The following is a 12,414-nucleotide window of genomic DNA, read 5'->3' on the forward strand; positions in this document are numbered from 1 at the left end:
GAGTGTAAGCTCTTATGACCAGCAGCGTCATCTCTCTCTCCTTTAGAGCGTAAGCTCTTATGATCGGCGTCATCTCTCTCGCTTCTGTAGAGAGTGTAAGCTCTTATGATCAGCAGCGTCATCTCTCTCTTTTCTGTAGTGTCTAAGCTCTTATGATCAGCAGCGTCATCTCTCTCTCTCCTGTAGAGTGTAAGCTCTTATGATCGGCAGTGCCATCTCTCTTTCCTGTACAGTGTAAGCTCTTATGACCAGCAGCGTCATCTCTCTCTCTCCTGTAGAGTGTAAGCTCTTATGATCGGCAGTGCCATCTCTCTTTCCTGTACAGTGTAAGCTCTTATGATCAGCAGCGTCATCTCTCTCTCTCCTGTAGAGTGATACTCTTATGATCAGCAGCGTCATCTCTCTCTCTCCTGTAGAGCGTAAGCTCTTATGATCAGCAGCGACATCTCTGTCTCTCTCCTGTAGAGCATAAGCTCTTATGATCAGCAGCGTCATCTCTCTCTCCTCTGTAGAGTGTAAGCTCTTATGATCAGCAGCGTCATCTCTCTCTCATCTGTAGAGTGTAAGCTCTTATGATTAGCAGTGTCATCTCTCTTCTGCAGAGTGTAAGCTCTTATGACCAGCAGCGTCATCTCTCTATTTCCTGTATAGTGTAAGCTCTTATGATCAACAGCGTCATCTCTCTATTTCCTGCATAGTGTGAGCTCTTTTGACCAGCAGTGTCATCTCTCTCTCTCCTGTAGGGTGTAAGCTCTGATGATCAGCAGTGTCATCTCTCTTCTGTAGAGTGTAAGCTCCTATGATGTGCAGCGTCATCTCTCTCTCTCCTGTAGAGCGTAAGCTCTTATGATCAGCAGCGTCATCTCTGTCTCTCTCCTGTAGAGCATAAGCTCTTATGATCAGCAGCGTCATCTCTCTCTCCTCTGTAGAGTGTAAGCTCTTATGATTAGCAGTGTCATCTCTCTTCTGCAGAGTGTAAGCTCTTATGATCAGCAGCGTCATCTCTCTCTCCTCTGTAGAGTGTAAGCTCTTATGACCAGCAGCGTCATCTCTCTCTCTTCTGTAGAGTGTAAGCTCTTATGACCAGCAGCGTCATCTCTCTATTTCCTGTATAGTGTAAGCTCTTATGACCAGCAGCGTCATCTCTCTATTTCCTGTATAGTGTAAGCTCTTATGATCAACAGCGTCATCTCTCTACTTCCTGCATAGTGTGAGCTCTTTTGACCAGCAGTGTCATCTCTCTCTCTCCTGTAGGGTGTAAGCTCTGATGATCAGCAGCGTCATCTCTCTTCTGTAGAGTGAAAGCTCCTCTGATGTGCAGCGTCATCTCTCTATTTCCTGTATAGTGTAAGCTCTTTTGACCAGCAGTGTCATCTCTCTCTTTCCTGTAGAGTGTAAGCTCTTATGACCAGTAGTGTCATCTCTCTCTCTCTCCTGTAGAATGTCAGTTCTTATGATCGGAAGTGTCGTCTCTCTTTCCTGTAGAGTGTAAGCTCTTATGACCAGCAGCGTCATCTCTCTCTCTTCTGTAGAGTGTAAGCTCTTATAACCAGCAGTGTCATCTCTCTCTCTTTCCTGTAGAGTGTAAGCTCTTATGATCGGCAGTGTCATCTCTCTCTCTTCTGTAGAGTGTAAGCTCTTATAACCAGCAGCGTCATCTCTCTCTCTCCTGTAGAGTGTAAGCTCTTATAACCAGCAGCGTCATCTCTCTCTCTCCTGTAGAGTGTAAGCTCTTATGATCGGCAGTGCCATCTCTCTCTCTCCTGTAGAGTGTAAGCTCTTATGACCAGCAGCGTCATCTCTCTCTCTCCTTTACAGCGTAAGCTCTTATGATCGGCGTCATCTCTCTCGCTTCTGTAGAGAGTGTAAGCTCTTATGATCAGCAGCGTCATCTCTCTCTCTTCTGTAGTGTGTAAGCTCTTATGATCAGCAGCGTCATATCTCTCTCTCCTGTAGAGTGTAAGCTCTTATGATCAGCAGCGTCATCTCTCTCTTCTGTACAGTGCAAGCTCTTATGATCGGCGTCATCTCTCTCGCTTCTGTAGAGAGTGTAAGCTCTTATGACCAGCAGCGTCATCTCTCTCCCTTCTGTAGTGTGTAAGCTCTTATGATCAGCAGCGTCATCTCTCTCTCTCCTGTAGAGTGTAAGCTCTTATGATCGGAGAGCGTCATCTCTCTTTCCTGTACAGTGTAAGCTCTTATGACCAGCAGCGTCATCTCTCTCTCTCCTTTAGAGAGTAAGCTGTTATGATCAGCAGCGTCATCTCTCTCTTCTGTACAGTGCAAGCTCTTATGATCAGCGTCATCTCTCTCGCTTCTGTAGAGAGTGTAAGCTCTTATGATCAGCAGCATCATCTCTCTCTCTTCTGTAGTGTGTAAGCTCTTATGATCAGCAGCGTCATCTCTCTCTCTCCTGTAGAGTGTAAGCTCTTACGATCGGCAGTGCCATCTCTCTTTCCTGTACAGTGTAAGCTCTTATGACCAGCAGCGTCATCTCTCTCTCTCCTGTAGAGTGTAAGCTCTTATGATCGTCAGTGCCATCTCTCTTTCCTGTACAGTGTAAGCTCTTATGACCAGCAGCGTCATCTCTCTCTCTCCTGTAGAGTGTAAGCTCTTATGATCGGCAGTGCCATCTCTCTTCTGTACAGTGTAAGCTGTTATGATCAGCAGCGTCATCTCTCTCTTCTGTACAGTGTAAGCTGTTATGACCAGCAGCGTCATCTCTCTCTCTTCTGTAGAGTGTAAGCTCTTATAACCAGCAGTGTCATCTCTCTCTTTCCTGTAGAGTGTAAACTCTTATGATCAGCAGCGTCATCTCTCTCTCTCCTGTAGAGTGTAAACTCTTATGATCAGCAGTGTCATCTCTCTCTCTCCTGTAGACTGTAAGTTCTTATGATCGGAAGTGTCATCTCTCTCTCTTTTTTGTAGAGTGTAAGCTCTTATAATCAGCAGCGTCATCTCTTTCTTTCCTGTACAGTGTAAGCTCTTATGATCAGCCGTGTCATCTCTCTCTCTCCTGTAGACTGTAAGTTCTTATGACCAGCAGTGTCATCTCTCTCTCTTCTGTACAGTGCAAGCTCTTATGATCAGCAGCGTCATCTGTCTCTTCTGTACAGTGCAAGCTCTTATGACCAGCAGTGTCATCTCTCTTTCCTGTAGAGTGTAAGTTCTTATGATCGGAAGTGTCATCTCTCTCTCTTTCCTGTAGAGTGTAAGTTCTTATGATCGGAAATGTCATCTCTCTCTCTTTCTTGTAGAGTGTAAGCTCTTATGATCGGCAGCGTCATCTGTCTCTCACACACATGTATTTTCCAAGCAATTACATGCTTTCCACTATTGAAATTTGGGTAAATTTATTTGTCAAAAATCAATTTTGGGGAAAAAAAAGTCAGCAAATTTTAATTTTAAAAGATCCACTCATCTCTAGTATATGTTTTTACTAACATTATGGCATACATTGGAGCATTTCGTTGCAGAAATTCACCGGGACTCTTTAGCCCTGTAAACCTCAGACGTAAGGTGCTAACTAGATATGAGCAGATCCTCACCTAGAACGTGGTGGATTATTATTACAATTATTTAGTCCAGCCCAAATGTCACAGTCGCTCCCTCTCTTGTTCTTGTGCTTTCCGTCTCACCCTTTCTCGCACTCCCTATATATCTATATGACAATGCTGACCTATTTTCACTGTAAGAACATTTCCTGCTTCCATCCATAGTTCCAGCAATGTGTAAAAACACTTTAATCAAGCGTTAAAAGGGACAATGCAAAGCTTTCAGAATGAAGAGTCCATCACACCCCAACTGAATGACCCCAGAATGATCTTATTAACCCTTTACTATAGTTAGTCTTTACTACTGCAATTTACTTACGTTCTTTTAATGATGAAAACTGTAAGTATCAAAAAAGCATGCAAAAATGAGTGAAAAATGTGAGCATTTTACACAGCTGTTTTCCAGCCAACACATCAGTATTTGCAGCAGATTATTTTTTTTTTTTTAGCGCTTTTTCAGGCAAGTTCCAGGTAGTATCAGCCTAAAATAGACATCATGTGCACATACTCTTAGGAGAAACTTTACACAAAGTTTTTTTTTTTTATCAGAAATGGAGAGGAATCCACAAGAAAAAAAATTTAATGAAGTTTTTTAAGCGTTTGTTCCCATACAGTTTTTTGTAGCGTTTTAATTTAAGTGTCAAGTTTGACGCAAACTCCCCAGAGTATCCGCATCAAAAAAGCGTCATATCACATCCTTTTTTTTTTTTTATCAGTGAACTTTTGAAAACTTTGCAGGAAAAAACTCACTGTATGAACAGCAATTTGGATTTGCTATTTAAATCAATAGGGAGCATATTAAAAGCGGTGTTTGGTGTGATTGTGAAGCAGATCCGCTTAAAATAATCTGATTATGAAACGCTGTGAACATACCTTAATTTATAATTTACACTTTACATTTTCTCCCTGACTGGTCACACTATCAATTGAAAGGTAATCTGTCAGTAGGATCCTAAGTCGTCTTCATGGGCATGTAGGTCATGGGAAGCGGAATACAATGATATCTGCAATACGATTAATGGCTCCCAAGAAATCTACATTTTTCTTAATATGTAAAGATCTATGGGCTGTTAAGATCTATGGCCCGGACACTGATCTTCATGAGAATCTGCCTCCAGAGATTATTTTAAATGAAAGGAGGTGTTACCAGTGTGAGACATGTAATGACTGACAGTACAGAATACTCTTCTGATCTACAAGTGTCACACTGGTAACCATTACATGTCTCACACTGGTTATTCCCCCTTTCATTTAAAATAATCTCTGGAGGCAGATTCTCATGCAGATCAGTGTCTGGCCCATAGATCTACACAGCTCATTTACATATAACAAAAACATGGATTCCCCTGGAATAAGACATCAGATCACAGATATCAAGGTATCATTTTATTCAACTTTCTATAACCAACATGCCCATATAGACGGGTAAGGAGAGTTGATCCTACTGTCAGATTCCCTTGAAATTGTTTAAAGCGTAACTGATGTTCTAATTTTTATTTCATAAACCAATAGAACATATGAAAACAAGAAACTTTATAGTATATCTAATCAGAGAAATCTACTTCTTTCTCCACCACCCCCTCTTCAGATAGCACGACACCTTCAATTCTCTACGTCAGGGTTCCCCAACTTCAGTCCTCAAGGCCCACCAACAGGTCATGTTTTCAGGATTTCCTTAGTATTACACAGGTGATAATTGCATCACCTGCACAGGCAATAATTCCATCACCTGTGCAACACTAAGGAAATCCTGAAAACATGACCTGTTGGTGGGCCTTGTGGACTGGAGTTGGGGAACCCTGCTCTACGTGATATCCGCACATACAGGGAGATGTTCTTTCTTGCTATTAAGTTAATTTTGTGACTTTTAGAATATTTATTGTTGCGTATGTCTTATACGTTTATTTTATTCTGATGTGCATTATATATCCATTTTTATTGTTTGTTTTTATATTCATTTACCACTACTGATCTATAATCTCGCCTGGAACAATCTGGCTGGTGTCTCTCCAGAGCTATGGTGACTTTGTTCCTGTCTTGAAGTGATCATATATTATAGATGCCACAGGCCCGGGAATACTTTGGTCCGGGGAGGGACTGCTGCCCTCATATAGCATGCCTCAGAACCATTTAGAAGGACAGCGACAGACTTCAACTAAATTCGACATGCAAGCTAGTGCTATTTTGGGCACAGTAGTTCTCTGACAGGCTGAGCTGAGATTGAAGGAAGCTCACAGTGGTGGAGAATACTACTGGTATAAACATGCCTGGGATTACTGTTTAAAGTTTCAAGGCAGACGTGACATTAAAAACACTCTGAGTAGTCGCCACTATGATGGATCGTCAATGATAAGATCTCACATTGTAACAACCTCCCTTCTCAATGATCACTATCTCCTGCAGTGTATGCGGTGACCACAGCCGACACATGGATGGCTTCTGCCTAGAAGCAAGACTTATGTCAGACCGTCCTGTCCATTCCGTCATCGAACGTTCTTTTCAATTCTCTGATTTTCACTTTGTTTTAATTTTGTATAAATTAAAAAATTTAACGAGGGAACGAAAAAAAAGGCAGGAAAACGTAGCTGGAAGTTCTTTGGGCAGTATGCAGCAAACATTTTAATCTGTGAACCTGGAAATGAACACAGAGTAGTTTTTAGGCCTCCCTTAGGCTATGTTCACACATCATGTTTTTTTCTGTGTTCATTTTCCAAAGCAAAACCTGATCTCTTGCCAGGAGGTTGTTCAGGATTTTTGTTGCTGCTTTCTTGCTTCTTTGGTGAGTTTTTTCAGCGTTTCTTTTTTTCGCTGTCCTTTTGTTTCTTATATGCATGTACATAAAGGTCAGTGAAAAAAAATATATATCATTCTGGTTTATGCACAAAAAACGCTGAAAGAAGAGACATGCTCTATCTTTCAAAAAACTATGCAAAGCACAAAATCCTGAACAAAAAAAAAAAACATGATGTGTGCATGAGATTTCTGGTTTCTCATAGACTTTGCTGGTAGTGCAAAAAGCAGCAGAAAAATTGCATTAAAAAAACGCATCAAAAAACGCTGAAAAAAACATGATGTGTGAACATATCCTTAGGCTATGTTCACACACGTTCTGTTTTGCAGCAGATTTTTATGCAAATTTTCAGCTGCATCTGGCAGTACCAGCAAAGTCTATGAGAAACCAGAATTCTCTGTTCACACATGTGGCTTTTTGTTTGCGGAGTATTTTCAGCCTTGCTTGCGTTTTTGGAAAATAGAGCATGTCACTTCTTTCAGCGTTTCTGCAGCAGAAAACGCACCTGCATTTTTGCTGCGTATTTGCTGCGTTTTTTCACCCATATGAAGTAATGAGTGGCCAAAAATACGCAGCAAAAAAATGGAACAAATACACAGCAAATACGCCCGTTTTTTTATGCAGCTGTTTTCCTGCCCGAGAAAAGTTAGCAGCAGATTTGCAGCAAAAAAAAACACAACATGAGTGAACATAGCCTTAGGCTCCAGGGTCTAAGGCCTCATTCAGACATCTGTAATTCACAGTTAAAAACGATGCTGAAGCCGGAAGCCATTGGCTCCCTGCCCAGCCATTCAGGTGTATTTGATTTCAGTGCCCCAACAATGGCAGCTTGATGACGTCACTTCAGTGATGAAGTCACTGCCTATCCACGGCTAATGACAGCACAGGACAGGCTGTTCTTCTTGTGGTGAGAACTGGTTAGGGTGATTATGAGTTTCTACTCTATTTGGCCTTAATACTAAAGATCCGTTGAGCTTAGTCCTATGTGTTCACCTTTATTCATACCACCACAGCTGGATATAAGGGGATAGCACGATTTTCTATATTTCAGTATAAAAGGGTCACATACTCCGTGCCAGGGTCCTAACTATAACAATGACAGATGGAACAAAAATCAGACCTGAAGAGCGCTAGAAACAATTATTTATATGCGCACAGAAAGTGACATTTGCAATTTTTTGCAATTTGCGTTTAAAGTGCTGCCCGGGGTTGTGTAAATTTGCTTTTAGTTTAATATTTCCGTTTCGGCCAATATCAGTTGCTTGTCATTTCTCCCACTGCTGACGACGGCCAATACTTGAGTAATCACTAATTGCCCGAGCTCAATATCTTTCATGCTTCTGTCTGACTCTCAGGCATCTCACAGATGGAATTGATTCCTTGAAGTGTTAAGGTAATAGCAGGATATTGCATGCTCCAAAAAAGAAGATGGGAGTTCTTGTCAAACTATACAGTGAATCTCGGGTTGAATTAAAGGGGTTGTTTCATTTTCACAACACCTTTGAATTTAAAGAGAATCTGTCAGTAGGCTTTTGCTATGAAATCTGAAGACTGCAGGAGATAGGAACTGAAACACTTAATTCAATGATGTGTCATTTATTAAGCTGGGTGCTGTTATTTACTTACACTGAAGGTTTTAGCACTAGGACATTATCCATGCCAGGACTGATCCTCAAGTGCCTGCTAGTCCGACCACACCCCCTCCTGTGATAAGCAGTTGACTGTCAATAGACAATGTATATACAGAGCCTGATGTGGGTGGGGTTAGATTTCTGAGCTCTGCTGTATTGCTAAATCTAAAAGCTCTGATTGTGTCAGAACTGCTGCACCCAATAAATTAAGTGATACATCGTAGGATTCAGGGTCTCTTTTCTTACATTATGCTGTCCTCAGATAAGGTAGCAAAAACCTGCTGACAGATTCCTTTTAAATATTAGAAGCCAAAACTGGCAGTGCTTCCCACTCTCTCAGATACAATTCATACAGTTGAATGGCATCAAATAATAGCTGAAGTTCACTTTGTGGGGGCATTATTATGGAGACAATATTCCTGTGGGGAGCAATATTAAAGTGTGGGGGCTAGAAGGGTAATATCACCATATGGAGCATAAAGTAGTGCACTTTGAGGTGTTGAATACCATTTAGGCAATATTACCACAGGGGACATTCAGGCACTATTGCTGTAGTGTGGGCCTGATATAGAAGAAAAGGGAAAGGGAATGACTCATTTGTAAGTCAAAAGGTTTCATTAACGTGTCTACAAATTGTCCCTAAATAGAAAGAATTATTTTTACATTGTTACAAAGTGACTGTGAAGACCCCGGAAGATAATAAACCGTGTTTAGGAGGGGGCGGCCAACTCATGAAACCTTTGAACTGTGCCCACCAATATGTTAAAATATACTGATACAAAATACTGAATAAAATGCTGCTGGGTAAAAAGCACATAAGGGGATGGCGTCCATAGAAGATACTGCTCACGCAGACTGTGCAACAACTATAGTTTTTCTCTTTCTACACAATATGGGAAACTACACTGGCAAAACTGATATACTCTCTAAGGGGGAAAGTCACAATCATCCCTGAGATATTCTCCAGACCATCAACATGATGTGACCTGTTTGCCTGAAATCCTTCTTTATCCAAATACGCTAGTAAGGTGCTTGGAGCACCCTTGGCATGATCAAATGGGTCAGCGCACCTTCCCACCTCATTGTTATACTTGTATCTATGACTCCCTCTTCCTTGACTGACAGAGCTGGCTCCTGTGAAGATGCACTAAGCGGCTTAACCACACCCAAGGTGCACCAAGAATGGCATTTGCATATTTGCTCTGTATCACTCTTTTCCTCAGGTTTTATTCTGTTCAAATCCAACAGAAAAATAAAACCTTGCACGTTGGACTCGGTGCGATTCCAGCTGATTTGCGTGTTTCGTTGCTTCTGTTCATCTATATGAAGATGCAGACAGACCAGATATATTTCAGCCGTGTGTAAATTTCAACATTTATGAAACTATGAACACATCTTAACACACGGAACAAAACTGCTTTCTGTAGGCACACCAAGGCTTTCTACGTGGCCACCTGAATGCTATACGTGCCGCTGGGTGCACATGGGCTAATTTGGGGCTTTTACAATAGCAGTGACAGCAGCAGCTGTAGACACAATCCTGTTTAGCAGAACTTTAGAACGTTAAAATCTAATATTTTCTTGCCTTCCATGAATGCATAAGTAATTACATCATGGCACTATTCAATGCTTTAGAGATTAACCCTCGCCTTGCAATGTAACAAAAAGCTCCCAATCCTGGTAGAGGAGGTGTCTGGAGAAGAAAAGGGTTACATTTAAGTTTCTGATTAGTGCCCAGCGCTGGAGTATTTGGGACAGAATTTTGGCCTCTTAAAATAATGCTATCACAGGGGTACCCTTAAGGATACGGCATGCCAAGTAATGGAGGAGGAGGAGGAGGGAGAGAGGGAGGGAGAGCTGCTGAACATGAGATGAGCGACTAGTTTTTTAGTAGTCAATGTGCCACACCTCCCACGATACCCAATATCTCAGTGTGGGAAGTCTCAGAACCAGCCAGAAAGACAGAGCAGAGTGAATGCCACATTTCATGCCCCTTGTGACTTTTACATGTTCGGCAACCACAGTCACAACTTTTCCCATTGACCACAATTGGGCAGTACTGAGATTGTGACTGGCACAGCTGACAGTGAATACCCTTACTTGTCAATCTGTCACCATCACCTTGAGCTGTTCAGTAGGTGCCTGAGCCAATCAAGTTAGATCGAAGTTTAAGATCGCCCCTTCCACTCCAAAAACAACATTAGGTTTATCAAGAAACATGCCCTTTCTCCACCCATTCCCTTGGGAGTCCTGATAAACAGCAGCCTTGTGATAGTAACTGGGCAGGAATGTGCTCCTAATGGTCTACTCTTTATTTATTTATAGCAAATACCCCTGTGGAATACCTTACTCCATAAGCCGGGCATACATGGCACCACATTTCAGGCTGACATGACTATCAATCATCTTCTATTCTTGTAGAAAATGAAAGATAGTTGGTCATGCCACTGGGGTACCAACATGGCGAGGAGCTTGCCCACCTGCTCTACGAGTCAGAAAGACTTTTCACTGTGTACTTTGGTGCATATCAGTGTGGCTTAATCCAAAGGGTTAAAGGGGTTCTTCAACATTGACAACCCTTTTTTTATATATATTTTTGGGATCTGTAAAACAGGTAGAATGTCGGCCCAACTCATCTGATACTCATTAATGTTAGTGGAGGGACCCCAAATCTTTGTTTGTGTATGAAGAGCAGGAGGAGCATGCGCAGCGCCCCTTTATAGGGTGACTTTTGAGTAGAAATATTAGGGGCCCACAAACAGCAAAGTTTTCCTTGATTCACGATTGGGTTAAGATTTAGAGGGAGTCCACATTTTTCAATTTGATTGCTTTCCTGGTGTAATGCAGAATAATCTCAGTCTATGACGGGACCGTGCCATATGGACTCATCCTATGTGTGATTGTGATGTGAGATCTCTTAAGGACTGCATACCAGACTGAAGTTGTTTGAACCCGTCAATATTGTTGGGACCAGCCGATAGTCTAATGTGTATGGGGCCCTCAATTCTTCCCAGACAGATTATGCTGGGGAAGTGGGGATAGAAGGATTGGCACATTGGGATTCAACCGCCCAATCCTTTTTGTTTGGTGGGGTGATGAGCTGCTGCCAAGATAATATTGGCAGCGGCTCTTTCATAGAAAACACAGGAGTGCTCGGCTTTGGGAAAGTCGTGAGAGATACCCATGGATCAAATGATTGGCAACAGCTAACTAATATGTATTGGGGTCTTTAGGGACAATAACTCAGAAGAAGTCTACCAGTTATCTGCTGTGATTAGAGATAACAGAACTGACTAGGTTAGCGATCCACAGAAAATCAGGTTTGTACACTGTAGCTTAAATGAAGAAGAGAATTTTTTAGGTTTCTTCTTCTCTTGATTTGGAGAACAACACGTCCTTGTTCTTTTATACACATGTATAGCACCAATCTATTCGGCTTTAGCCCTGTGTGTTATATTAGTGCTTGCCCTCTCGTATCGTTTCACTTCCATAAAACGCCAGGGCTCTAAAGTTAAGTCTAATAAAAGTCTGGATCTCTAGGAACGCTAGCTGTCATATTACTATGCCGGGTGTAAACTTGGAGATTTGGGAACAGTCATTATTGGGACATCTGGGCTGTATACAGTATTTAGAGCGACTATATATCCACTGCAGGAAAAAAAGCACCCCATATCGGGGTCTTTTCTGTATTCACCTCACGTATAACAAGAACGTCAAGATGATTAAACCTTTTTAATCAAATTCTTTGTATATTTCGGATTGCATTTTATGTAGGAGAAATGTCACCATAAATAATCGGAATTAGATAAATCTTTGTAGACAGTTTACAACTACAGCCCACACATGCAAGTGACAGAGCGCACTTACCCTTAATGCTGACGCCCAATCCCCCCGCGTCCTGCTTGACCACCCTCACTGTCCTGCGCAGGTTGATAACTGACTCTGGGACACCCCCTGTGGATTCGCCCCCATTCACTGCTCTCTCTTCTGGGGCCCCAGGCTCTGGCTCTGGAGTGAAGCTGAGACTTTCTTCCCCAAGCAAAAGAAGTATCCTGAGCCAGCGTTCTCCAGGACTTCTGAGCTCCAGCAGCCCACTCCTGTGAGCCCTGGCAGGGGAAGCCATGGTCACTATGCCTGGAGAGGACTGCTGGAAGGAAAGAAGCAGGAGGGAAACCTCTCAGGCTTGGGAGGGTGGAGGGAGGGGGACAGGAGGAAGACCTCCCTGGGCTGGTGCTACACATACTGGAGACGCCCTGTTATCCTCCCATACCCAAATATTGCCACCCACACCCACGCTCTGACACTGCTGGAGTTAACTTCTTATTCACACAGTTTCTCATTCACTCAGTTTCTTAGATTCAGACTCTGAAGAATGAAGATAATAAAAAGCGAATGACTTGCAGGAAACAAACATTTCAGGTTTCAGTGGGCAAGGAAT

The 12,414-nt window shown here is 42.3% G+C and overlaps 1 protein-coding gene across 1 annotated transcript in view; it reads right to left on the reverse strand.

The window, feature by feature from the left end:
• Positions 1 to 12,202, reverse strand: part of SNTA1 (syntrophin alpha 1) — a 75,602-nt gene extending 63,400 nt beyond the window's left edge. Inside the window, exon 1 of the mRNA XM_073683748.1 lies at positions 11,844 to 12,202. Within this exon, the coding sequence (XP_073539849.1) occupies positions 11,844 to 12,099 (256 nt within the window). The 5' untranslated portion in view covers positions 12,100 to 12,202. The remainder of the gene's footprint in view (positions 1 to 11,843) is intronic.
• Positions 12,203 to 12,414: the final 212 nt, after the last annotated feature.

This window comes from Phyllobates terribilis, unplaced genomic scaffold (genome assembly GCF_046119375.1).
Source record: "Phyllobates terribilis strain yellow unplaced genomic scaffold, ASM4611937v1 Scaffold_5__5_contigs__length_657084704, whole genome shotgun sequence".
In the NCBI taxonomy this organism is placed as follows: domain Eukaryota; kingdom Metazoa; phylum Chordata; class Amphibia; order Anura; family Dendrobatidae; genus Phyllobates; species Phyllobates terribilis.